Genomic DNA, 27,710 nt, shown 5'->3' on the forward strand with positions numbered 1-27,710 from the left:
CAAAACAAAACAAAAAACACCACAAACTAAAGCAACTTGGGGAGAAAAGCGTTTATTTCTCTCACACTTTCACATCACAGTCCATTATGACGGGAAGTCAGAACTTGATGCCGAGGCCGTGAGTGAACCCTGACACACACACACACACACACACACACACACACACACACACACAGAGAGAGAGAGAGAGAGAGAGAGAGAGAGAGAGAGAGAGAGAGAGGTAGTACCACTCTGCTTACATACACATTGTGAGAATTCACATGGGAATTAGACTCTGTGAGTTATGGAAGCTGGCCGAATCATCCTTACATGTGTTCCCCATGTGAAACTCAACGTGAAGACAAAGGGACCAGCTGCAAAAATGGGAGATGGATGTGATGTGGGGAGGCCACAGATGGAACCATATCTTGTCTCACTACCTCTATTGTTTTTTAAATGTGATTTTTTGTATAACATACATGTCACAGGACTGTTCGGCGACTGAAGGATTTAATGAGCATAAAGCACATAAACCATTGCCTGACCTCCCAGGCAAAGCTGGACTCCTGCCAGAGCTCTGCCTCAGGACACATTAAATCTGGGAACTAAGGAAGGATAATAAGGGCTGGTGAGATGGCTCAGCTATAAGAGCACTGGCTGCTCTTGTGGAGGACTGGGGTTCCATTCCTAGTACCCACATTTGAGGGCTCCCAACAACCTTTAACTCCAGTTCCAATGAATCTTTTACCTTCTTTTGCACTCCAGGGCCATTGCACACGTGTGGTACACAGACATACTTGCAGGCAAAACATTCATACATAGAAAAGAGAAACAAATCTTTTTTTAAACGACTAATAAAGTTGGGCATTGTCCATGCCTGTAACCGCAGCACTCTGGAGGCTGTCGTAGAAGGATTATGAAGAGTTTGAGGCCAGCCAGTTAATAACACATCACCACCCACCCACCCCTGCCCCCACCCATGGCTAGCCTGGAAACCACTCTATAGAATGGGCTGGACTGGAAATCAGAGAGCCACCTGCCTCTGCTTCCTGAGTGCTGGGATTAAATGAGTGCCCCACCACACCTGGCCTTACACGGTGCAGAGCATGTGGTGTGCCCCACCACTCCTGCCTTACACAGTGCAGAGCATGTGATGTGCCCCACCACACCTGGCCTTACACAGTGCAGAGCATGTGGTGTGCCCCACCACACCTGGCCTTACACGGTGCAGAGCATGTGGTGTGCCCCACCACACCTGGCTAGGTAGTGAGTGTGAGGCCAGTCTGAACTACGTAGTAAGTAAAGAGAAGAAAAGAGAAAAAGAAGAGGCGGGAAGAAGAGATCTTTCTTTGAGATGCTAGCTGACTCGTGTCCCTCAGGCCTTAACTTTTAGAGAGGCGGAATCACAGGAGGTGGGCACAACCATGCCTGCCTCTAAGGAAGCAAGCTTCTCTTCTGCCTTTCTATTTGTTGTAATCATCATCATCATTATCACCATCGTCATCATTATCACCATCATCACATCACCATCATCATCACCATCATCATCATCACATCACCATCATCATCACCACATCATCATCATCACTATCATCATCTTTTTTCTATTGGTTTGTTTGTTTGTTTGTTGTTTACTGGAGACCAGGTCTTTCTATGTAGCCCTGGCTGTTCTGGAACTCACTATGCAGACCAAGCTGGCTTCAGATTCACGGAGATCCACCTGCCTGTGCCTCCCCAGGGCTGGGATGAAAGGTGTATGTCATCTAGCCTGGCCACTTCCTTCCTTTCGTGTGTGTGTGTGTGTGTGTGTGTGTGTGTGTGTGTGTGTGTGTGTGGTATTTTATGTCAGCTTGACATAGGCTTGAGTTATCTCAGAGGAGGGGATCCCAGTTAAGAAAATGTCTCCATAAGATCAGGCTGTTGGCAAAGCCTTCAAGCATTTTTTTTGGAGCAGGGGTGGGGGGGAGTGGGGGTGGGGAGGTGGGGTGGGTTTTGTTTGTTTGTTTTTTGTTTTTCTGAGACAGGGTTTCTCTGTGTAGTTTTAGATCTTGCTCTGTAGACCAGGCTGGCCTCGAACTCACAGAGATCTGCCTGCCTCTGCCTCCAAGTGCTGGGATTAAAGGCATGAGCCACCACCACCACCTAGCCTGCATTTTTTTTTTATTGATAGATGTGGGAGGGCCCAGCCCATTGTGAGTGGTGCCATCCTTGGGCTGGTGGTCCTGGGTTTGATAAGAAAGCAGGCTGAGCAAACCATGGAAAGCAACCCCAGCAAGAAGCACCTCTCCATGGCCTCTGCATCAGCTCCTGCCTCCGGGTCCCTGCCCTGTTTGAGTTCCTGTCCTGCTCCCTTCAGTGATGGACTATGATGTAAAATCTTGAGCCAAATAAACCCTTTCCTCTGCAACATCCTTTTGGTAGTGATGCTTCCTCATAGCAACAGTAACCCAAACCAAGACAGTGTAGGTAGCTGCATGAATGAATGTGAACCTTATGCACACAGGTGTCTGTGGGGGCCTGAAAAGGGTGTCTGATCCCCTAGAACTGGAGTTAGAGTTGATCATAAGCCACCTGATGTGAGGGCGAGGAACCAAACATGGGCAGCAAGTGTTCTTAACTGCCAATTGGCCCACAAGTTCATGACCAGCCTGGGCTACATAATGAGTTCTAGGTTAGCCGAGGCTGCAGAGACTCTGTCTCAAAAAATAAAGATATTCATGTGTAACACAGATTGCTAAACGTTCTTATTAATAAAAAAAAAAAAACCAGAGCCAGATATTGGGGTGAAAGCTGAAAGATCAGAGGAATAGAACAAGCCAGCCACAAGTTCTTACTGCTAGGAAATCCTCCTTTAGCGATTCATGTTACAGTCATGACTCACAGTTCCCAGGCAGAATGGTGACACTGTGCCAGGCAGGGTTCCCTGAGGCAGCACTTAGGCAGGTCAAGAGGCAGAGGGAGGGCCTGGAGAGGTGGCTCAGCAGTTAAGAACACTGGCTGCTCTTCCAGAGGACCTGGGTTCAAGTCCCAGCACCCACAGGACAGCTCACAACTGTCTGCAGCTCCAGTTCTAGGGGATCCGACACCCTCACACATATCCATGCCCACGAAAACACCAATGCACATGCAATTGAAAAAGAGGCAGAGGGAACCAGGGAAGGTGTAGGCAAGAGGATCAGCCAGTTTGAATTACTTCAGAGAGCCCTGTAGCATAATGGTATTTTTGGTCCTCTGGGACCTGCCCTGGCGCCACAGCAACCCTGGGCATGAGAGCCTAGTGGAGCAGGTGTCACTGGGTATGGGCTCTGGATTGTGTAACCTGCAGAGGAATAATTGCCTCTAGCAAGCTGTTTACCACATAGACATTTCTTAGCTCCGGAGGGGCAGAGGCAAGAAACCCAAGTGTCAAAAATCAGCAGTAAAGAGCCAAGCCAGACCTGGCGGTGCACACCTCTGCACTCGGGAATCTCTGCACAGGCGAATCTCTGAGTTTGAGTTCGAGGCCAGCCTGGTCTACAGAACAAATGCCAGGACAACACAAAGAAACCCTGTCTCAAACAAACAAACAAACAAACAAACAATAATAGGTCCTGGAGTACTTTTAGTCACATGGCTAGCTGTTAGTCTTAGCCATGCAACCCTCTAAAATCTGCACTATTATTTCATTCTGAATAAAGTTATCTTGTGACTTCTGCAAAATCAAAACAAAATAACTAAAAAAAAAGAAAAGAAAAGTTGCAGGTGGTGGTCAGCACCTAAGAGGCAGAGGCAGGAGGGTCTCTGAATTCGAGGCCAGCCTCATCTACAGAGCGAGTTCCAGGGCAGCCAGGGTTGTTACAGAGAGACTGTCTTGAAGAGGGAAAAACAAGCAAACAAACAAACAAAAATGCTTAATACGTCACATTCCCTCTGGGGAACAACTGCCGTGGCTTGGAACAGTTTTGGTTGGGGTCAGGGGACAGTAGTGATAGCTACTGAGAAGAAGTCCAGACAATCTTATTAAACATCCAGCCAGCTCTAACAACCAAGAATCGCCCAGGCCTGGTCGGCTAGGCCAAGAACGAAACTAACAGCATCAATTTTCCGCAGCCAATTTATTGCATAGTTTCCTAATTCGGTAGACTTTCCTTCAGCTTCTTGTTTGAGCCACGGTGATATCATCTGGATGCACTCAGTCCCTGCCTTGGAGACAGTCTCCAGCCCTTGTAACTTCTGACTCAATCACTCCCCCTCCCAGATGTGATAGAGCGCCTGCCTTGGAAGTTTGAAGCATGGCATTCCCAACACAAAATCAACGGGTTGGAATGGTTTCTCTCTAGAAATCCAGCATTAGGGAAGTGGAAGCAGGAAGATTAGAAATTCAAGGTCATCCTTGGTTGTAATGGGTTTGAGGCTGGTCCTGAAAACAAGAGACTCCCATCTAAAAACTGGCTGGATAGATAGCTCAGCCATGAGGATCGTGAGCCCTCCTCTTCTCGACAACTGATTTAATTCCTAGCACACATACATGGTGGTGGCTCACAACTGCTGGTAATTAGAGCTCCAGGAGATCCAATGCCCTTTTCTGGCCCCTGGGGCAGCTCTTCACATACACCTATAACTTAAAATTATAAATAAACAGGGCTGGAGAGTTGTCTCAGTATGATGATCGCTCAGTGGTTAAGAGAACTTGCTATTCTTGTGAGGGACTTGGGTTCGATTTCCAGCACTCACATGGAGGCTCAGAGGGAGAGGGAGAGGGAGAGAGTTCATGTCCTCCCTTCCCCCACTCCCCCTTCCTTCCCTTTCTCCTTAACTAAAAATGTTGATTGTACATGCCTGTACCATCTGGTATTTCTGATGTTTTGGTCCATGGTGCAATAACCTCACAAACATTTTCTAAGTAAACGATCAGTAGGGTTTGTTGGGTTGTGGTTTTTACAAGTTTTGTTGGTTGTTGGGTTTTCGTTTTTTCTGACAGGGTCTCCCCAGGCGACCCAGAGTGACCTACCTGCCTCTGCTTCCCCTGTGCTGGTGTGACTGGTGGGTTTCTCCCTCTGAGTGCGAAGGATCTTAGCATGAGCCCTTATGGACTTACGTCTCTAAATGCTAATGCATGAGCTCTTAATCTCTTAAACTGCTGGCTGACCTTGTGAACCGGCTTTACTCTCGGATGCTAATTACTGGCTTCTGGTAATTAAGATCCCCTTAACCCCCCCCCTTTAATTTGCACTTGATCATGTTTTATTGAGGTCTCCACACTGCAGATAACGCCTTTGTTCCTTACGACGACGACGACTTCTATTTATTCCTATTCACTAACTGCAGCCAGGAGTGAGTCACTTAGTGGTTTATAGGCAACATTTTAAGAGGCTCACTTCCTCTGTTAAGGCTTGGTCTCTGTTTGCACTTTCTCTGTTCCATCGCCCCCTGCTGAGTTCCAAAGTCCTCTGCAAGTCAAAGGCCAGCTGGGTTTGGCCCTGCAGATAGGTTCAGAAGACGGTCTCTAAAGCCCAGAAAGAGCCTGGGATGTGACTCACAGGGCAGAATGTAGCTTCCCTGCATGGCTGGGTTTGATCCCAGCATCTCATAAAGAACCCAGAAAGGAGTATACTTCTACATCCCATAAGAAAACAGTTCCCGGGCTGGAGAGACCGCTCAGCAGGTTAAGAGCACTGGCTGCTCTTCCAGAAGACCCAAATTCAATCCCAAGCACTCAAATCGCAGCTCACAACTGTCTGTAACTCCAGTTCTGGAGGATCCGCAGACATTCTCACACAGATATACATGCAAACAAAACACCAATGTACATAAAATAAATTTTAAAAAAATTTAAAAAAGAAAATAGTTCACCTTTGATTATTGCTATCCATGGAAATGACAGCTAAATATCTTTCTTTACCAGGCTCTTAATCTGAATATGAAGATTATTTGAGACTTCAGGTGTAATGCTTGTCCAAGGACCTGCAACCAATCCCCAGAACCCTTGTAAAAAGCAAGGTGTGAGTCGGGTGGTGGTGGTGCATGCCAGCACTTGGGAGACAGAGACAGGTGGATCTCTGTGAGTTCAAGGCCAGCCTGGTCTACAGAGCGAGATCCAGGAAAGGTACAAAGCTACACAGAGAAACCCTGTCTCGAAAAACCAAAAAAAAAAAAAAAAAAAAAAAAAAAAAGTGCAAACAGAGACCAAGCCTTTAATCCTCAGGTGGAGCTCTGAGTTCGAGGCCAGCCTGGTCCACAAAGTGAGTTCCAGGACAGCAAGGGCTATACAGAAAAACCCTGTCTCAAAACACACACACACACACACACACACACACACACACACAAGCAAAACCAAAACAACAACAACAAAAAACCCAAAACCCCCAAACAAACAAATCTTTAAAAAATAACTTTTTAGTAAATTGAATGGTGTCTAAGGAATGACACCTCAGGTTGTCCTCTGGCCTCCATGTGCACTCGTGAACACACACACACACACACACACACACACACACACACACGATTAAAATGACTAATAGTCTTCAGTAGCTTTTGAGGATGAAAGAAATCGAAGCCGGAGAGATGACTCCATGGTTAAGAGCACTGGTTGCTCTCCCATAGAACCCGAGTTCAATTCCCAGCACACACGTGGTGGCTCTCAGGCATCCACGGTTCCTCATCTAAGGAACCTAACGCTCTCTTCTGACCTCTTCAGGCACCAGGTACATGTGCTGCACAGACAGACAGACAAGCAGGCAAAATTCCCATATACTTAAAATAAAATAAATAAATCTGGAGAGGGAGAAGGAGAGGGAGAGAGAGAGGGAGAGGGAGAGGGAGAGAGAGAGAGAGAGAGAGAGAGAGAGAGAGAGAGAGAGAGAGAGAGTTGGAGAGATGGCTCAGAGGTTCTTCCAGAGGTCCCGAGTTCAAGTTCCCGCAACCACATCACATGGTGGCTCACAACCATCTGTATGAGATCTAGTGCCCTCTTCTGGCCTGCAGACAGAACACTGTATGTATAATAAATAAACCTTAAAAAAAAAAAAAAGAAAGAAAGAAAAGAGAAAGAAATAATTTGTCTGGGTAGAGTTAGCTCTGTAACTTGAGTTTCAATTTAATTGCATTAAAAAGATAACACCATTATGTGATTTTCTCTGTGTAGTTTTGGAGCCTGTCCTGGAACTCACTCTGCAGACAAGGCTGGCCTCGAACTCACAGAGATCCACCTGTCTCTGTCTCCCAAGTGCTGGGATTAAAGGTGTGCACCACTACCCAGCTTATCATTCTTTTTTTAAACAATTTATTTATTTTTATTTTATGTGCATTAGTGTTTTGCCTGCATGAGGGTGCCAGAGCTTGGAGTTACAGACAGTTGTGAGCGCCATGTGGGTGCTGAGAATTAAGCCCAGGTCCCTTGGAAGAGCAGCCAGTGCTCTTAACTGCTGAATTATCTCTCCAGCCCCTATTTATTCCTTTTTTTAACACTGGGGAATCAAACCTATGGTCTCATGCTTGGATGGCAAACACTCTACCAACTAAGTTTTGTGTACAGTTTTTAATTAATTAATTAATTTTGAGACAGAGTCTCTCTATGTAGCCTTGGCTGTCCTGGAACTCATTCTATAGACTAGGCTGATCTCAAACTCATAGAGATCCACCAGCTTTACATAACATCTAAGTCTTGGCAAACCAGCACTTCAACTCCAACTCCAGGGATCTAGTGCCCTCTTCTGGCCTTCCCTGGCCACTACACCCACAGACACATACCCAGATCTCACAGCTACACATGCATACACACAATTTAAACAAAACCAAATCCTTTTTAAAAAATGGGCTAAGGCGGACAGTGGTGGCACACGCCTTTAATCCCAACACTCCGGAAGCAGAGCCAGGTGGATCTCTGTGAGTTCGAGGACAGCCTGGTCTACAGAGCGAGATCCAGAAAAGGCACAAATCTACACAGAGAAACCCTATCTCTAAAAACCAACCAACCAACCAAACAAACAAACAAACAAACAAACCTGAAAGGGGCTGGGGATTTAGCTCAGTGGTAGAGCACTTGCCTAGCAAGCACAAGGCCCTGGGTTTGGCCCTCAGCTCTAGGGGAAAAAAATGGGCTAAGGAACTGAACAAAGAATTCTCAGAAGAAGACATACAAGTGGACAATATTTTTTTAACGTTCAGTTTCCTCAACCATTTTGGGGAAATGCAAATTAAAACTACTTTGGGATTTTTATCTCACCCTAGTCGGAATGGCTATCACCTAAACAAACAAACAAATGAATAAATAAATAAGTGACAGCAAATGCTGGTGAGGATGTGAGGGAAGGAGAATATTTATTCATTGTGGGGGGTGTAAAGTGTGCAGCCACTATGTAAATTATTCTGGAAGCTTCTTTAAAAAATGAAACTAGAGCTATAACATTATAGCTATATCACTCCGAGGTGTGTCCTCAAAGGATTCTATATTCTCCCAGGAAGATCCTTGCTTATCCATGTTCATTGCTGCTCTATTCACAACAGCCAGAAAATTCGATCAGTACAGATGTCCATCAACTCACAAATGGATCATGAAACTGTGCTACATATCCACCATGAAATTGTTTTAGGCCATCGAGAAAAATAAAATTATGAAATTTCAGGAAAATGGGTAAGAGAGGAAAAGTGTTATGTGAGGCAACAGCCTCAGGAAGACTGATACTGCATACTTGCTTCCATAGGCAGATCCTGCACTCTCAATTATTTAAATTAATTACACACACACACACACACACACACACACACATATTTATGTGGGCGTGAGTGTGTGTGTGTAGAGCCTAGGGAACTAGAATGGGGCCGTAAGAGAGGGAGAAAGGAGCCTTTAAGGGTTAGTTGGGGGTTAAGTAGAACTCATATGATAAGAAAATGGTTGTGGAAAGGTTCAAGGGGAGATGGGGGAGAGGAGGAAAGGTGAGAATCAACCCAAACTAAAGATGTACAAAAAAGCCATAAGGAGGCTGGGGAGATAACTAAGTGGTTAAGAGCACTGGCTGCTCTTCCAGAGGAACCGGGTTCAACTCCCAGCACTTGCATGGCAGCTCACAACGGTCTGTAACTCCTGTTCCAAAGGATCTGGCAACCTCACACAGACATACATGCAGGCAAAAGACACCAATGCACATAAAATATTTTTTTAAAAAGAAAAATAAGTGATAAGAGTGCCAGGCATGGTGGCACATGCCTTTAATCCCAGCACTCAGAAGGCAAAGACAGGCAGATCTCTGAGAGTTTGAGGCCAGCCTGGTCTACAAGAGTTCCAAGACATGGGGGCTGGAGAGATGACTCAGAGATTAAGAGCACTGGCTGCTCTTTCAGAGGTCCTGAGTTAAGCAAAAGTGCTGCATGAGTGAGTGAGCTGGTCCCAGAACAAGGTTATTAAATGAAAACTTCCTGGGTTCAGTGTGTGCTACCTTCCCTATGAGTCATCCAAGGAAGTCTCTTACACCCTCTGAAACAGTACAGGCGATTGATATTACTATTGTTTACTATTGATTGCCTACCAGAAGTAGGTGGCAAGACCCTATTGCTGAAGACACCACATACTCTCGGATTGGGACATCGAGAAAGCAATCTGAAACTGGATTGAAAGCTACCTCCCTGCTGGCTGGCCATCAGAGTCCTCCCTGCCAGCTGACCATCAGGGTGCTCCCTGCTGGCTGACCACCAGAGTCCTCCCTGCTGGCTGACCATCAGAGTCCTCCCTGCTGGCTGACCATCAGAGTCCTCCCTGCCGGCTGACCATCAGAGTCCTCCCTGCCGGCTGACATCAGAGTCCTCCTGCGCTCATCAGATCCCCTGCGCTGACCACCAGAGTCCTCCCTGCCGGCTGACCATCAGAGTCCTCCCTGCCGGCTGACCATCAGAGTCCTCCCTGCCGGCTAATCATCAGAGTCCTCCCTGCTGGCTGACCACCAGAGTCCTCCCTGCTGGCTGACCACCAGAGTCCTCCCTGCTGGCTGACCATCAGAGTCCTCCCTGCTGGCTGACCATCAGAGTCCTCCCTGCTGGCTGACCACCAGAGTCCTCCCTGCTGGCTGACCATCAGAGTCCTCCCTGCTGGCTAATCATCAGAGTCCTCCCTGCTGGCTGACCACCAGAGTCCTCCCTGCTGGCTGACCATCAGAGTCCTCCCTGCTGGCTGACCATCAGAGTCCTCCCTGCTGGCTGACCACCAGAGTCCTCCCTGCTGGCTGACCACCAGAGTCCTCCCTGCTGGCTGACCATCAGAGTCCTCCCTGCTGGCTGGCCATCAGGGTGCTCCCTGCTGACTGACCATCAAAGTCTTTCCTGCTGGCTGACCACCAGAGTCCTCCCTCCTAGCTGCCCATCAGGGTCCTCCCTGTAGATGTAACCAACCGTTTTATTAAATAAGAAACACAGAGCCAATGCAAAGACAAAAGCCAAGAGATCAGAGCTAAGAGCCTTACCTGCCTGCTACAGCTAGCCTCTTAAGCCAAGAGACTTCTCTGAAAGAGACCTACTTCCTGTCTGTCTTTATACTTTCTGTTCTGCCTTCTCATTGGTTGTAAACCCAACCACATGACTGCCTCGTCACTGTCTGTTGTACAGCCCTCCAGGTCTTCTATGGTATTGAGATTAAAGGCATGTTTCTCCAATGCTGGCTGTATCCTTGACCACACAGAGATCTACCTAGCTCTTCTACCAAGTGCTGGGATTAAAGGTGTGCGCCACGACTGCCCAGCTCTGCTATGGCTTGCTGTTAGCTCTGACCCCCAGGCAACTTTATTTATTAACATACAAATAAAATCACATTTCAGTACAAATAAAATGTCACCATACCTCCCTGTTGGCTAATCATCAGAGTCCTCCCTGCTGGCTGACCATCAGAGTACTGAAAGGTGCTCTGCAGGCTGCTGGGGAAGAAAAGTCACCAACGGTCTTCCTTAGCTGTGGACTGTGCACGGTGCATTTATTGGCCGTGAGAGAAGTTCCCACTGATGAAATGGTGGCAAGTTTGGGTTTTATTTTTATTTTTTTTAGATTTATTTATTTATTTCTTTTACCTATTATATGAGTGCTCTATCTGCATGTACAACTTTATACCAGAAGAGGTCAGCAGATCCCATTATAGATGATGATGAGCTACCATGTGGTTTTTGGGAATTGAACTCAAGACCTCTGAAAGAGCAGCCCCGTGCTCTTAGCCTGTGACTGGGGAGGTCATAGGCCCTAGTGAGGAAGTTACCACTATGTTCTGTTTAGTGAGTATGAGATGCCAATCAAATTGCATTCTGTTTGGAGTCCCCGTCAGGGAATTGAACCCCGGTCTCCCGCATGACAGGCAGGGGTATTCACCACAATACTAACGAGGAAGACAATCAAACTACATTCTGAATAACTATGATTGTGCCGGTAGATTAGTGCTATTGTGTGCTTCTGTCAGGAGACATGGGGCGTTACTACTGGAACTCATAACTCAGCATAGTTCAAGAGCCCAAGGGGCAGGTAGAGTGTTGTGGAATTTCTAGGTGTGATATGACTGTGATGACCTGCACAAAACCTGCTCCAGAAGGGCCTTGTTAATATCTTGTCACATAAGAGAGTGGAGCTGGGGCTGGAGAGACGGCTCAGAGGTTAAGAGCACTGACAGCTCTCCCAGAGGCCCTGAGTTCAAGTCCCAGCAACCACATGGTGGCTCACAACCATCTGTAATGAGATCTGGTGCCCTCTTCTGGTGTGCAGGCGTACATGCAGGCAGAACACTGCATGCATAATAAATAAAAGTTTAAGGTCAATTTAGGTAACAGGAGACCCTGTCTTTAAATTAAAAATATGAAAAAAAATGTTTAAAAAATAAGAGAGAGAGAGTGGAGCTGGTGAGATCATCACAGCATTCCCTGGTAATTTATAGGCACTGAATGGTTGATGGTGGAATGAGGTGGCTTGTTTTTATGTCAGCTTGATACAATCTAGAGCAATGGTTCTCAACCTTCCTAATGCTGCGACCCTTTAGTACAGTTCTTCATGTGTGACCTCCAGCCATAAAATTATTTTTGTTGCTAGCTCATAACTATAATTTTGCTACTGTTATGAATCATAATGTAAATATCTGTATTTCCGATGGTTTTAGAAGACTCCTATGGAAGGTCATCTGACCCCCTTTGGGGGGTCATAACTCATAGGTTGAGAACCACTGAGCTAGAGTTATCTGGAAAGGAGGAATCTTAATCAAGAAAATGCCTCCATAAACTTGGTCTGTAGGCAAATCTATAGGGCATTTTCTTGATTAATGATTCGTGTAGAACGGCTGAGCCCATTGTAGATGGCAGGTTTTCCTGGGGTATAAAAGAAAGCAGACTGAGCAAGCCATGAGGAGCAAGTCAGTAAGCAGTCCTTCTCCATGGCCTCTGCCTTAGTTCTTGCTTCCAGATTCTTGCTTTGAATTACGACCCTGACTTCTCTCAGTGATGAAGTGTGACCTGAGAGTTATAAGCTGAAATAAATCTTTCCTTCCCAAATTGCTTTTGGTCATGGAGTTTTAACACAATCCTTTTTTCCCCCAGTGGTGTCGCCATTGGAAAGATGCCTATAAATAAAGCCTCTTATAAGTAACCAAAATGAAACTCCTTGGGATGTTAAGAAAAAAAATGTAAAAAAAAATAATAATAATAATAAGCAGGGTGTAGCAGTACAGGACTATAATCCCAGGGTGCAGAAAGATTAATGCCAGTTCTACATAGAGAGTTCCAGGCCAGAGAGATCTTACCTTAAAGCAACAACGAAAACTAGTTGAAAGCTCATACCTGCTCAAATATAGCTTGCTTTCCATTTTCAAATGGAACACTCTGTTTAAAAAGTATTTGAAGGCTGGATGTGGTGGCGCATGCCTTTAATCCCAGCACTCAGGAGGCAGAGGAAGATGAATTTCAGTGAGTTAGAGGCTAGCCTGGTCTACAGAGTGAGTTCCAGGACAGTCAGGGCTACACAGAGAAACCCTATCTTGAAACAAAACAAACAAACCAAAAAAATGCTTGAAGACCAGGTATAGTGCTGTGGGCCTTTAATGCCAGCACTCAGGAGGCAGAGGCAGGAGGATCTCGGTGAGTTTAAGGCCAGCCTGGCCTACATATTCAGCTCCAGGATAACCAGGACTACAGAAAAATTCTCTGTCTCAAAAATAAATAGATAAATAAATGCTTGATCTTCTATACACAGTATCCAGTATCCAGATGTGCTTATTCCTGCATCCTGGTCTTCCTTCCTGCCCTGCGAGTTACTCTGTTCTGTCCCGAAGCTACAACCTCCATTTGATTGATACTAGTTTTCCATATTCTCGTATTTCCTGCATTCCCACAACAGGCCCTTTCAGCAGCAATGGCTGTCTTTGAGAGCCAGTTCTGCACACGCGCACTTTCCCCTTCTCCCGTTTCGTCCCTTTCCCTCAGGCGCTACCCACCACCACTCCCGCCACAAGCTTTCTCTCCCTCTTATAACACAAACGCTCAGCCTCATTTGCTCCTCCTATCATTACTTTCCTTTGCCTAACCCTCATTCTTTTGTTTTTTGTTTTATTGAGACAGGGTTTCTCCGTGTAGTTTTGGTGCTTGTCTGTAGACCAGGCTGGCCCCGAACTCACAGAGATCCACCTGGCTCAGCCTCCCAAGTGCTGGGATTAAAGGTGTGCGCCGCCGCTGCCCAGCCTAACCCTCATTCTTATTGATTGATTGACTGACAATTCACTGGTTTTTCTTTTCTTTTCTTTTTTTTTTTTTTTAAAGATTTATTATTTATTACGTATACAGTGTTCTGTCTGCACACCAGACGAGGGCATCAGATCTCATGTTAGATGGTTGTGAAACACCATGTGGTTGCTGGGAATTGAACTCAGGACCTCTGGAGGAGCAGTCAGTGCTCTTAACCACTGAGCTGGAGAGATGGTTTTCTGTGTAGCCTTGGCCGTCTTGGAACTTACTCTGTAGACCAGGCTGGCCTCGAACTCAGAGATCTGCCTGCCTCTGCCTCCAGAGTGCTAGAGCTAAAGGCTAGGGCTACCACACCCAGTCAAGGCTAATCTTTATCACATACACCTATTGAATGAACTCTGGTGACACACAGGTTCCCTGGTACCCACCCTTTTACGGTCTCACCCTTGCTCTGTCTCTTTTCCGAATGGAACCAGTGGTTATACTGATCTTGCAGAAATCAAATAAGTGGGGGGGAAGGGGGGGCGGGGAACAACTCTCTCCAAAATGCAAGCATCCAAACAAGTCCCCATGAGCAATGCTTGAAGGAAGTTGAGTTAATCAATCCCCTAAGGATGACTACAATTTTATAAATGCTCTTTGTCCCCAAGGTCAGAGGAATTAGGGAATTGAAGGAAAAGTCCCTCCCCTTCACGCTAGAGTGTGACCTGGACCCTGAAATAATAGTATCTCTAGAGTCCAGGACATTCCGTGTCTCTCAAGGACCTCAGAGGCTTTCTTTTGTCTCTCTCGGCTTGCCTTCCTCCGCGTCTGTTTCTTCTCTGTTGCTCTATCTTTTACGGTCCGTGTCTCCCCCTCCCTCCAGCTCTCTGACCACTTGTTTCTCCCCAGCCGCCTCACTTCCCAGTCTCTAGTCCTTGTCATGCTTTTCCTTTACAGAGTCTGCCTGGCCGTCCTTATGTGTCTGTCTCCGTGTCTCTGGAGAGACTCTCTCTTAAACCCATTTCCCGTCATGTGCCTCTGCGGAAAAGCTCCAGAATCAGAACCTTGACCATTCATGATAGAGGAGGCTAATAAATTTCAGGTAAAAAAAAAAAATCTTTTCTTCAGAGGGGAGTCTTGCTGTGTAGTGCAGGCATGCCTTCAGCTCATAATGCTCCTGCCTCAACTGCCCGCGTGTTGAGGTTATAGGCTTGTGCCACCATGCCAGCTCTCTCCTGATTTGTGATTTCCAGTCATTTGCTAGAAAGTTGGGGGCCACAAAGCAGCAGAAAATAAACAAAGATGCAGAAGAGAGATCTGTGCAGGGGCTTTTGGGGGGGGGGGGGGGGGGTGCTGAGATGGTTTCTCTGTGTAAATCCCTGGCTGTTCTGGAACTTGCTTTCGACCAGGCTGGCCCTGAACTCACAGAGCTCCACCTGCCTCTACCTCCCATACCCGGCCCATTTTAGGCTTTCTAATGTAGCTGGAAAAGGGTTATTAGAGGAAGGTGAATGGTCAGACCTCTTTTGGATGGTTTTCCTGCCATGAGCCCAAGAAAGGTGAGGAAGCAGCCTGGATACCTTTAGGCACAGCCTCTTGGCAAACTAAGGTTTGAGTGGTGAATCTTTAGCAGGACAGAGCCTGTGGAAGCCAAGTACACCGCCTCAGAGGGAGTGTGAGCTTGGAATTAGCTTTGCTTTTTGCAGCACACATTATAACATGTTACTTCATATTCACGGTTTTGTTAGGATGTCACAACACATGGATGGGAAAGACCAAGGAGGTGTTAGTGTCACCTGAGAGGGGACAGAGATTGAGGCTCAAACAGGGAGTTTCCTCCCAGCCACATGCTGTGTGTGAGTTTGGGAGATGTCTCTGTAATGGACCAAGAAGAACACTGAAGTTTATAAGGTCCCACAGCGCCCTTGTTCTTGTGACGGGATGGGAGTGAGTCATACCTAGGATCCTGAGCCATTCAAGGTGTCTGAGCCTGGCAGAGTCATCCCTCAGTTCTGCAGTTCAGTCTGCAGCTCTCTTTCCCTTCCTCACTCATTCATCAACACATCTAACGACCCATCTTCTCATGGTTATTCCTTTCTTCATATTTTCATTCATTCTCTTCAGAGCACTCACTACTTATCTGTTCACTTAATTACCATTTGCTGAGGAGCTGTGGCAAGATGTACATTCAAAACTTGGCTTAACAGCTGAGGACGAAGCTAGGCTGGGAGAATACTTGTCTAGCATGCAGGATGACTCAGGTTCTATTCCCAACACCATATAAAATGCGACACAATGGCACTGGACTGCTACCCCAGCACTTGGGAGGGAGAGCCAGCAAAATCGGAAGCTCAAGGTTATCCTTGGCTGCTTAGGGAGTTTCAGGCCAACCTGGACTACATGAGACCCTGGCCCCAGGAAGAAATAGAAGTACAGATGTGGCTTTTACTCAAGCACTGTGTTATATCTTGGTCAGCACATCTTATCTGGATGAACTAGACATATGAACACAAAGAAGGACTTCGATGGTCACGTTCTGTGAACCAATCCAGTCCACAGATTGCAAGGAATAGTAGGTTTTCTCCAACTGTCAATCAACTCATCTCTAGGCAGATCTCTCGTTCTTTCTATGGTGATTCTCTTACAGAAGATGGTACTGTCTTCCAGTCTTCCCAGAGCAGCAGTTTGTGGGTGGTATTTCCTTCCTTCCTTCCATCCATCCTTCCTTCCAGTTTTCTTTCTTCCCTTGATTTTTAAAAATAATTATTTTTTTATTATTAAGTATGTGTATTTGCATTTGTGGGGGGTTCATGCATGTGAGTGCAGGTGGGGGGTACATGTGAGTGCAGGTGCCAACAAAGTCCAAAATAGTGTGTCGGATCTTCTGGAGTTAGTCTTACTGGTGGATGCTGGACTCAAACATGGGTCTTCTGCAACAGCCATAATAGCTCTTGACTGCTGAGCTGGCTCTCCAGACTATCTCTCCCTCGTTTTAAAAACTACATTTATTCACTTACTTATTTACTGAAGGGACCATGTAGAGGTCAGAAGACAGCTTGTCTTTTGTTTCACATGGGGGACCTAAAACTTGAACTCAGGTTGTACGGTGCTGTAGCAAGCATCTCTATCCTTTAAGCCACCTCTCTATATCCCTTCTTACTTTTCCTTGTCCTTCCTCCCTATCTCCCTCTCTTTGTTCATCCTTTCTCCGCATCCCTTTCTCTCTTTCAAGACAGAGTCTCACTCTGTAACCCAGATCAATCTATAACACAAGCTGATCCTGTGTTTATATCAGTCTTCACTTCAGCCTCCCCAGTACTGAGACGGCAGGTGATCCACCTGCCCAGGCTGTGTTCTGTTTCTTGCTCTGTGTCCTGGCTACATTTGAGAAGACTCAGCAAGTGGAATTTAAAGGACATATACTCTAAACCAGAGACAGAGGCCAGCACCTCTAATCCTAGCCCCTGGGGAGGCAGAGGCATGTGTATCTCTGTGAGTTCGAGGCCAGCCTGGTCTACACAGTGAGACAGATGCCCTTATAAAACCTGGTTTTATCTTCCAACACATAGACAAACAACGTGGCAGTGTATAAAAACCAATATCTCTGTAATAACTGACCAATCCCAAATCACAGTCATTCAGCCCATACATAAGACAATCCCTGCAAAGAACAGGTCTCACCCCAAGTGGATTGTCAAATTTAGTGAAAGGAATTGTCAAAGTTTCCTCTCAGTTCCTAACAAAGGACGTGGGGAAGCAGGAACCAAAATTCCTCTTTCTCCTCTTCTCTTTCCTCTTCCTCCTCCTTCTTATTTTCTCTTCCAATATTTCCTCCTCCCCCTCTTTGTCCTCCTCAGTCTCCTCTTGCTTTCTTCTCCTTCTTCTTTGGGATTTTTGAAATGGGGTCTCATGTAGCCCAGGTTGTCCTGCAACTTTTTGTGTAGCTGAAGATGCTCTTGAATTCCTGGTCCTTCTCCATCAGCCTCCCAAGTACTAGGCATAAAGGGCTGTGTCATTACACTAATCTAGTACATTCCCATCACTATCATTTAATGCAAGTGGGTTCACATCCGTGCGGTTTTCACATATGACAAATGCTGTCCGTCCTAAATGAAATATATTTTTATCTCCACTATTCTTTATGACAGACACTGATTACCCCTGCATTTCCGAGACCCACACATTTCACTAAGACCCACACGGACTCCCCGCAGCTTTCACAGATGGAGGTCTCTGCGCCCATCCCCACGGTCAACCGCTCCTCAGTGCTGGAGTTCGTGCTTCTGGGGGTCACTGACAAGCGCGGGCTCCAGCTCCTCCTCTTCGGGGTCCTTCTGGTCACCTACACGCTGACCTTGCTGGGCAATCTGCTCATCGTCGCCCTCACCTTGGCAGACCGTCGCCTGCACACCCCGATGTACTTCTTCCTGCGCCACTTCTCGCTGCTGGAGGTGGGTTTCACATCCACTGTGTCTCCGCAGATGCTGGCACACCTGTTGGCGGCGCGCGGGGCCATCTCCCGCCACCGCTGCTTTGCGCAGATGATTCTCTACTTCACCCTGGGCGCAGTGGAGGCCCTGCTGCTGGCCGTGATGTCCACCGACCGCTTTCTGGCCATCTGCCGGCCCCTGCGCTACCCCGCCCTCATGACGCCCCGCGTCTGCTCCTCCTTGGTGCTGGCCTGCTGGGCAGTCACCCTCCTGGCCCTGCCTGGGCTCTTTGCCTGGATGTTATCTCTCCCTTTCTGTGGCCCGCGAGTCCTCAATCACTTCTTCTGCGACAGCTCCCCTTTGCTGGAGCTGGTGTGTGCAGACACCAGGCTTCTGCAGCTGGTGGCCTTCCTGGTGGCTGTGTGCACCCTGCTCATTGCTACATTGATCACAGCCTTGTCTTATGGCTGCATCATCAGCACCATCCTGCGCCTGCCTGCAGCTGGGGCTCGCAGTAAGGCCTTTTCTACCTGTTCTTCCCACATCCTGGTGGTGTCGATGAGCTATGGGAGCTGCATCATCATGTACCTGAACCCCACCCAGACAGGGAGGCTGGACCTCAACAAAGGAATAGCTTTCTTCAACACGACAGTGTCACCCCTGCTGAACCCTTTCATCTACTGCCTCAGGAACCAACTGGTCCACACGGTGTGCAGGGATTTGCTGCTCAGGAGTAGGGAGCTTTCTTCCAAGATATTCAGAGCATAAGACTGCAAAGCTGTGCTCTTGCTGTATCGGCATTGTTACTGCTTTGCTTATTAGTTTTTGTGGATGTGTGTGTTTTGGTTTTCTGTGGCTTGAACACAGGGACTGTGCTCATGGTGAGGCCAAGTGCTTCACGATTGAGCTACACCCTCAGCCCTCTTTTCCTCTGTTATTTTCAAACACTCTCAAGAAGTTGCTGAATTAAAGCTGGCCTCGAACTCACACTGTAGGTGATGAAGGTCTTGGCATCTCCATCCTCTGGCCTCCGTCTCCTGAGTGGCTGGAATTGGCATGAGCACCAGGCCTGGCTGGTGGAATCAAAGTGGAATCATTTATTTCCTTTATTTTTATTTGTTTGTTTTATTTTATGTGTCTGGGGGGGGTGTTTTGTCTGCATGTATGTCTGAGCACCGCTTGTATGCAGTGCCCACAGAGAGAGGGCAGAAGAAAGGTTCCCTGGGACTGGAGTTACAGGTGATTGTGGCTGTCACGTGGTTGCTGGGAATGGAACCCAGGTCCTCTGGAAGAGCAACCAGTGCTCTTCACTGCTGAGCCGTCTCTGCAGCCAAATGAAGGGGAGACAAACAACAGAACAAACCAACAACAAACTTCATTTTAAAGCTCATGGTACCAGGGCCAGTGGTGCTACCAAATTCATGTTTATGGTCTGTGCCGCCAAAGTCAACCTGGGCTACCCATCCCTAAGAAGCCAATGAAAATAGCTAAGTTAACAATAAAAAGCAATTTTTTTTCAATTCGGCCACACTGGGAAGAGAGTACAAAGTGATCTAGTGATCACTGCTCCACTCAAGTCTCTCTTCCACTCAAATCTCTCTTCAGATCCCTGAAGAGAGATTAAAGTTTAAATAGAGAGCCAGCGATAAGCTCACCTAAGCTCTCCTAAAACCTGAGTCTCAAAAAGCAAAAGACAAAAACTGAGTCTCCAGGAGGTCATAGTTCATAGAAGAGAACCTAGTAGTGTTGTTTTGTTTAAATGTGTGTGCTAAAAGGGGCTGGAGAAGTGGCCCAGGGCTTAAGAACAGTGCTTGCTCTTGCAGAGGACCCAGGTCCAATTCTCAGCACCCACATGGTGGCTACCATCTGTAATTCCAGTTCACGAGCATCTGGGGTTCTTTTCTGACTGCCCAGGGCACTGGATGCATGTTCCATGCATGCAGCCAAAGCACTTATACACATAAAATAAAATTTAAAAAATCTTTTTAATAAACGGTTGTATTGTGGCACTGCCCTCTAAATATTTATGTTAATACTCATAGATGAGTACTGCTCTTAACCCTCACCAGAAATGTCTCGTTCCTGTGTGGGCAACAAGGTAGAAACACATAATCCTCAAAGTGCTGATAACAAGGGACTGTTTGGTACTCATCCCTAAACAAGGCATTTCTATTAACTCATTCCCCCAAAGGCTCAGGGAATGTCACAGAAGAAGAAGTGGAAAGAAATCAAGATCTGGAGAATGAGGAGAGCTATTGTATCTGTCTTCTGGACAGGACAGGGCTTTTGTAGCCATGGTTACCTGAACAAGATTAAGCTAATGCTGTCATAAATCAGCATTCCAACAGGTTGCACTGACTGGACTCAGTGGTTTATCAAAACAAACCAAATCAAAATATACAAAGAACCAGCAAGCTGGGTGGTGGTGGTGCATGTCTTTGATCCCAGCACTTGGGAGGCAGTCTCGGAGGTTTCTGAGTTCAGTGTTTGGTGCCAGTCCGATCTACAGAGGGAGTTCCAGGACAGCCAAGGCTACATGGAGAAACCTTGTCTCAGAAAGAGCAAAGAAAAAAAAAAAAAGGAAGAGAGCATGAAGTTAGGAAAGGGACCTGTGAATGTGTGTCTATGAGAGTGGGGAGGAGAGGGGTAGATATACACACATTGTAAATATATGTATGAAATCATCAAAGGATAAATAAAAGATATTCTTTTAAATATCTTTAGATTTATTTGTTGTTATTACAGGTGAGTGTTTTGACTGAATGTATGTCTTCGCACCATGTACATGCCCAGTGCCCACGAGAGCCAGAACACAGTGACATCACCTGGTACTGGATTTACAGATGGTTGTGAGCTGTCATGTGGGAGCTGGGAAACAAACCTGCAACTACTCTTTTTGTTTGTTTGTTTGTTTGTTTGTGTTGAAACAGGGTTTCTCTGTGCAGCCCTGGCTGTCCTGGAACTCACTCTGTAACCAGGCTGACTTCAAACTCAGAGATCCACCTGCCTCTGCTTCCCAAGGGCTGGGACTAAAGGCGTGTACCACCACTGGCTGGCCGGTCTGCAGCTACTCTTAACCAATGAGCTCACTCTCCGTCCTCCAATAAATAATAATCTATAAATGAATAAAATAAAGATGAGACTCCAAACAAGTTCCCATGGGAAACATCTGAAGGAAGTCGAGTTAATCACTCCCTTAAGGAGGATGAAAATTTTAGATGTTTTCTGGGTCCCTGAGGTCTGAGACTTTGGGGAAGCTGAGAGGGCAAGGTCCCTCTATCTTCACACTGGCTCCTGCAATAATAGTGCCTCTGGAGAGCAGGGCAGCTCCATGTCTCTGAAGGACCTAAAAATCTTTCTTTTGTCTCTCTCCTTGCCTTCCTGTGGGCTTCCAAGTCCCTTCCCTTCCCTGTGTCTCTGTCACTATTTTTCTTCTCTTCTGTCTTCCTGTGGTTCATGTCTTCCCTTTCCCCCGGCTCTCTGACCACTCCTTGTCTTGTGTGTTTTTTCCCAGCTGCCTCTCTTCCCCATCTCCATCTCTGTGAACCCCACCCCACCCCCCACCCCACTGTGTTCTCACCTTACAGTAGCGGTTCTCAACTTTCCTGACGCTGAGATCCTCATGTTCTGGTGACCCCGACCATACAATTATTTCCGTTGCTACTTCACATCTGTAATGTTGCTGCTGTTACAAATTGTAATGTAAATATCTGAGATGCAGGATATCTGATATTCGACCCTGTGAAAGGGTCATTTGACCCTCAGAAGGGTCACAGCCCACAGGTTGAGAACCACTCTGCCTTACAGGGTGTGGTGATATATGGTGTACCCTAATAAAATTTGCCTGAAGATCAGAGGACAGAACAAGCCACTAGATAAAACATAGAGGTCAGGCAGTGGTGGTACACACCTTTAATTCTAGCACTTGAGAGGCAGAGATCCAACTGGATCTCTGCAAGCTCAAAGCCACCCTGGACTACATGAGATTGACTCAGTCTAGGAGAGTAGACAGAGTCAGGCAGTGGTGGCATACACCTTTAATTCCAGTGCTGGGAAGCACACACCCTTTAATCCCAGGAAGTGATGGCTGGGTAGAGAAAGGTACATAAGGCGTGAGGAGACAGGAACTAAAGCTTTTCAGCTAGAGGCTTTTTCAGCTGGAGCCTTTGGGGTGAGGACTCAGAGGATTTCAGTCAGAGGATTCATGGAGCTGGTGAGGTAAGAGGTGATGGCTGTGGCTTGCTCTGCTTCTCTGATCTTTCAGACAAAGTTTCATTAGTGTATTTTATAGTTGATTTATATATTTATTACACAATCTATCACCACAGCAGGGTCTGACTGTGTGTATCTGTTTCTATTCCTCTCTGAGGATTCCTTGTCTCTGTCATTTGGGCTGGTTTGACTAAGGAACCTCTCTCCTTAGTCCATTCCTGCCATGTGCTTCTTCTATGGTAAAACTTGAGAATAAGTACCTTGGCGCTTCAGGATAAAGGGGACGGAAAAATTCCAGGTAATTTTTTTTTTTTTTTTTTTTTTAAATCTCAGAGCAGAGTCTCACAGCACAGCTTGAGTTAAGCCTCAAGCTCATGACGTGCCTGCCTCAACCTCTCATGCATTGAAACTGCTGGTATGCATCCCCACACCCAACCTTCCTGCTTTGTGGTCCCCAGTCAGTCCATTTGCTATGAAGTGGAGGTCACAGAGAAACAGGGAATCATGAGAGTGTGGGTGTGTGCAGTCAACCCCAGCTGGTATGAATCTCCACCAGTGTTCCTGCAAGGAAGCGAAGGACTCAAAAATGGAATGGTTTCTGCACTTACCAAAAATACATTTTACCATTCAAACTTATAAATAAGCAATGTATCAGTTGTAGGAAATGAAGCAAAAATTGTCTATGACCTGGTCACTTCCAAACAATAATAACTCAGTCCATATATAAGAAAAACCTTGCAAAGAATAAGGTCTCTCCCCCAAGTGGATCATCATATCCATTCTGCTAGATTAGCAGATTTTTCATTCAGTACCTAACAAGCATATTGGAGGGAGCAGGAGACAAAAATCATCCAATTAAAGTAATATTTGTGAATTTTTTTTTTTTTTTGAAGTGTAATCTCAGGCTGCAGAGATGGCTCAGCAGTTAAGAGCACTGACTGCTCTTCCAGAGGTCCTGAGTCCAAGTCCCAGCCACCGCATGGTGGCTCACAACCGCCTGTAATGGCATCTGATGCCCTCTTCTGTCTGATGCCCTCTTCTGTCATGCAGGCATACATTCAAATAGAGCACTCATATACAAAAAATATATAAATAAATAAATCTTGTTTTAAAAGTGTCTTTTGAAATGGAATCTCAGAGAGCACTGGTTGGCCTGAAACTTCCTATGTAACTGAGGCTGATATTGAACTCCCAATTGTGCTTCCTCAGCCGCCCACAAGCTGGCATTAAAGGAGTGCGTTACCATAGAGGTCTAAATTCTTTTCCATCTTTGTGCGGTTGAACGCTGGAGATATCTCACATTCATGCGGTGTTCACGTGCTCACGCTGTTCCAAGCGCTGTTTTATGTCCTGCATTTGATTCGCAGTGCTCTTTTGTGACTGACACTGACTGCCCCTGCATTTCCGAGGTCACTAAGACCCACACAGACTCCCCGCAGCTCTCACAGATGGAGGTCTCTTCGCCCATCCCCACGGCCAACCGCTCCTCAGTGCTGGAGTTCGTGCTTCTGGGGGTCACCGACAAGCGCGGGCTCCAGCTCCTCCTCTTCGGGGTCCTTCTGGTCACCTACACGCTGACCTTGCTGGGCAATCTGCTCATCGTCGCCCTCACCTTGGCAGACCGCCGCCTGCACACCCCGATGTACTTCTTCCTGCGCCACTTCTCGCTGCTGGAGGTGGGTTTCACATCCACTGTGTCTCCGCAGATGCTGGCACACTTGTTGGCGGCGCGAGGGGCCATCTCCCGCCACCGCTGCTTTGCACAGATGATTCTCTACTTCACCCTGGGCGCGGTGGAGACCCTGCTGCTGGCCGTGATGTCCACCGACCGCTTTCTGGCCATCTGCCGGCCCCTGCGCTACCCCGCCCTCATGACGCCCCGCGTCTGCTCCTCCTTGGTGCTGGCCTGCTGGGCAGTCACCCTCCTGGCCCTGCCTGGGCTCTTTGCCTGGATGTTATCTCTCCCTTTCTGTGGCCCGCGAGTCCTCAATCACTTCTTCTGCGACAGCTCCCCTTTGCTGGAGCTGGTGTGTGCAGACACCAGGCTTCTGCAGCTGGTGGCCTTCCTGGTGGCTGTGTGCACCCTGCTCATTGCTACATTGATCACAACCTTGTCTTATGGCTGCATCATCAGCACCATCCTGCGCCTGCCTGCAGCTGGGGGCCGAAGCAAGGCCTTCTCCACCTGTTCTTCCCACATCCTCGTGGTATCTCTCACGTATGGGAGCTGCATCATCATGTACCTGAACCCCACCCAGACAGGGAGGCTGGACCTCAACAAAGGAATAGCTTTCTTCAACACGACAGTGTCACCCCTGCTGAACCCTTTCACCTACTGCCTCAGGAACCAACTGGTCCACACGGTGTGCAGGGATTTGCTGCTCAGGGGAAGGGAGCTTTCTTCCAAGATATTCAGAGCTTAAGACTGCAAAGGTTTGCTATTGCTGTATTTTTATTGAGACCACTAGTGACTTGTTTGCAGTGTTGGGAACTGCACCTGCACAGTGTCCACTGCCCATGCTTGTTTATGAGAAGTGGTTTGTGTAGACTACGCTGGCTTGAAAATCGGTAAGGGAGTGGAGGGGGAAGAAAATCAGTAAGCAGCCGTGATTAACCTCAGTTTCCTTATCCTCCTGCTTTTTTTTTTTTTTTTTTTTTTTTTTTTTTTTTTTTTTTTTTTTTTTTTTTTTTTTGAGGGCACCCTGAAGCCTGGATGTGCTTATTTGCTTGTTTAATTTACTTATTTTTATTTCATGAGCATTAGTATTTTGCCTGCATGTATATGTCTGTGAGGGCGTTGGGTCCCCTGAAAGTGGAGTTACAGACCGTTGTGAGCTGCCATGTGGGTGCTGGGAATTGAACCCAGGACCTCTGGAAGAGCTGCCGGTGCTCTTAACCACCGAGTCATCCCTCCAGCTCCCGTGGACTTGATTTAAACTTAAATTTTATTGTTTGTTTGTTTGTCAAGACAGGGTCTTGTGTGATCAAGGCTAACCTCCAACTTGTCATGTAACCAAGGATGACCTTGAATTCTTTATCATCATCATCATTATTATGATTTGTTTTTTGAGACAGAATCGCTCTATGTAACCCCAGCTGTCCTGGCACTCCCTGTGTAAACCAGCTTGGCAAAGAACTCATGGAGATCTGTCTCCCTCTGCCTCTGGGGTGCTAGGATTAGAGGCATGTACCACCATGCCTGGGCCTGACCTCTTTATTTTTAAAATTTTTAAAAATTGGGGCCAGAGAGAGAGATGGCTCAGCCTTTAGGGATATTTGAGAGCCGGGCAGTGATGGCGCACGCCTTTAATCCCAGCACTCAGGAGGCACAGCCAGGCAGATCTCTGAGAGTTCGAGGCCAGCCTGGTCTACAGATCGAGATCCAGGACAGGCACCAAAACTACACAGAGAAACCTTGTCTTGAATAACAAAACAAAACAACAACAATAATAATAATGGAGATTCTTGCAGAGATTCTTCACTCAGTTTCCAGCACCCCCATGGTGGCACAACTATCTTTAACTCCTGTTTCTGGGTCTTTTGGCCTCCTCAGGTGCCAGGCGTGTATCCAGTGCCCATACATACATGCAGGTAAAACACTCATACACATAAAATAAAATAAGTAAATCTTTTAAAAAAATCTAAAAAAAAAAAAAAATTAAGCTCATGTGAATGCATGAGTACGTGTTTGAGTGTATGTGAATCACAGGCATGCAGGTACACTCTGAGACCAGAAAAGAGCCTTTGATTCCCCTTGACCTGAAATTACAGGCAGTTATGAGCTGTTGGGCGTGGGTGCTGGGAAATAAATCCAAGTCCTCTGCAAGAGCATTAAGTGCTCTTAACCAGCAAGCCATCTCTCCAGGCAATGTAGGCATGTTCCGTTGAGTATGGAAGGCAAACAGAAACGAACAACCTAGACTCATTTAAACGTTGGTGCTTAGTGGTGGAGCAAGCCTGTAAATTCCAGCACTGAGAAAGATAACCACGGAGGATCGAAGGTTTTGAGGTCACCCTTGGCTACGTATCAAATTTGATGCCCACTACATATCAAATTTGATGCCAGTCTGGGCTACAGGAGTCACTGTCTCCAAAATATAAAAATAAGAAAAGGCAGGGTATGTGTAGTGTAATCTGAAGAACTCTTAAGATCCGGCAGAGTCTTGAAGTTCACGATTAACAAGTGTCAAGTAGGGTGGTGACTGGATCCTGGATCAGGAATTTAGTAAACACTACATGTTAATATTCTGACCCGTCCCTCGAAATCCCGTCCCTTGGCGCCACCCTGCCTGTAAAAGGAAAAACTCCGCCCCTTTTCTCTCCTGCTTTCCTCCCTCTTTCTCTCTCTCCTCTCTCTCTTCCCCGCTTCCAAATAAAACTCTTCACTGAGCGCTGTCTGCGTGGGCGATGGCGTCTCTGTCTCTCACCCGCCTTGGGGCACCTTGGCTCTACCTCCCGCCAGAACCTCTACCTGCCAGGACTTCCTGCATATGATACAATATCATAACACTAAGGAAACTGGATCAATTGAACTCTTCATTCTTCCCCTTCTGTCCGTAATTGTACCAAGCACGCAAATCCCGCATGTCACATTGTCACGAATCAGAATCACCTAAGCATCTCGCCTCAGCATGTCCTGATTGCCTTAGATCACGTGGGAAGACGATTGTGAGTGACGCTTTCTGGTTGCAATCCAGATGGAAAGGGAAAGGGTGTAGCGGATGTAAGATGACTCCCTTGGCTTTCCTTGATGCCGCTGCGGCCAATTCCTTCCCTAATAGCACAGCCAGCGTTTCCAGGCTTCCATTCCAGACCGAGGACCAGAAAGACTTCAGGAACTTTCCACATCTTCCGTGCCAGGTTGGGACTACAGAGGCACCCAGCCCCTTGGGTTGAGCAACTAACTCCTCCTGGATTGACAGCCTCCCCAGTGAGAAACAGCTACTATCTCCAATTGCTGAAGCACACGGCCTCATCACATAAACTCTGTTGGGCATCACGTAATCTGCTATGATCCCAGCTCCAGGAGGTGGAGGCAGGGGAGTCAGAAGGTCCAGGTCATCTTCAGGTGCTGGAGGCCAGCTTGTGTTCCATGAGACACTGTTTCAAAGACAAACAAACAAAACCCGGCACCGGACTGCTGATGCCTCTTTCACTATCTCTTAGTCTGTAGTTCACTGAAGGCTCACTGGTGGGTGCCTCTCCTTCCTGAAGTAGACTGAGTCTGTCAAATGCAAGGCCCGAATCTGTTTCGAATTTTAGAAACATGCTTTTACCACCCATCCAGTGAAACTCCTCTCATTGCAGACAAGAACGGCTTTAACTGCCAATCCAACTCAAATTCTAAAAATACCCATCCAGATTCAGCAGCAGGGACACCAGGGATTTCAAACATCACGCTTGCACCCATCTTACCATATTTTGCACGTTCTTCTTTGGT

General features: G+C 46.9%; 2 protein-coding genes across 2 annotated transcripts; both read left to right on the plus strand.

Moving 5' to 3' along the window:
* The first annotated feature begins 14,330 nt into the window (after positions 1-14,330).
* On the plus strand, positions 14,331-19,197 carry LOC114687524 (olfactory receptor 49-like). Its single transcript, XM_028862131.2, has 2 exons — positions 14,331-14,730; positions 17,777-19,197. The coding sequence occupies exons 1-2, from the start codon at positions 14,704-14,706 to the stop codon at positions 18,824-18,826; spliced, it is 1,077 nt and encodes a 358-aa protein (XP_028717964.2). The 5' UTR covers positions 14,331-14,703; the 3' UTR covers positions 18,827-19,197.
* Positions 19,198-23,718: 4,521 nt separating this feature from the next.
* Positions 23,719-24,693, plus strand: LOC114687527 (olfactory receptor 49-like). Its single transcript, XM_028862138.1, has one exon. The coding sequence runs from the start codon at positions 23,719-23,721 to the stop codon at positions 24,691-24,693; it is 975 nt and encodes a 324-aa protein (XP_028717971.1).
* The last annotated feature ends 3,017 nt before the right edge of the window (positions 24,694-27,710 follow it).

The sequence above is a fragment of the Peromyscus leucopus genome, chromosome 1, assembly GCF_004664715.2.
Source record: "Peromyscus leucopus breed LL Stock chromosome 1, UCI_PerLeu_2.1, whole genome shotgun sequence".
Classification (NCBI taxonomy): domain Eukaryota; kingdom Metazoa; phylum Chordata; class Mammalia; order Rodentia; family Cricetidae; genus Peromyscus; species Peromyscus leucopus.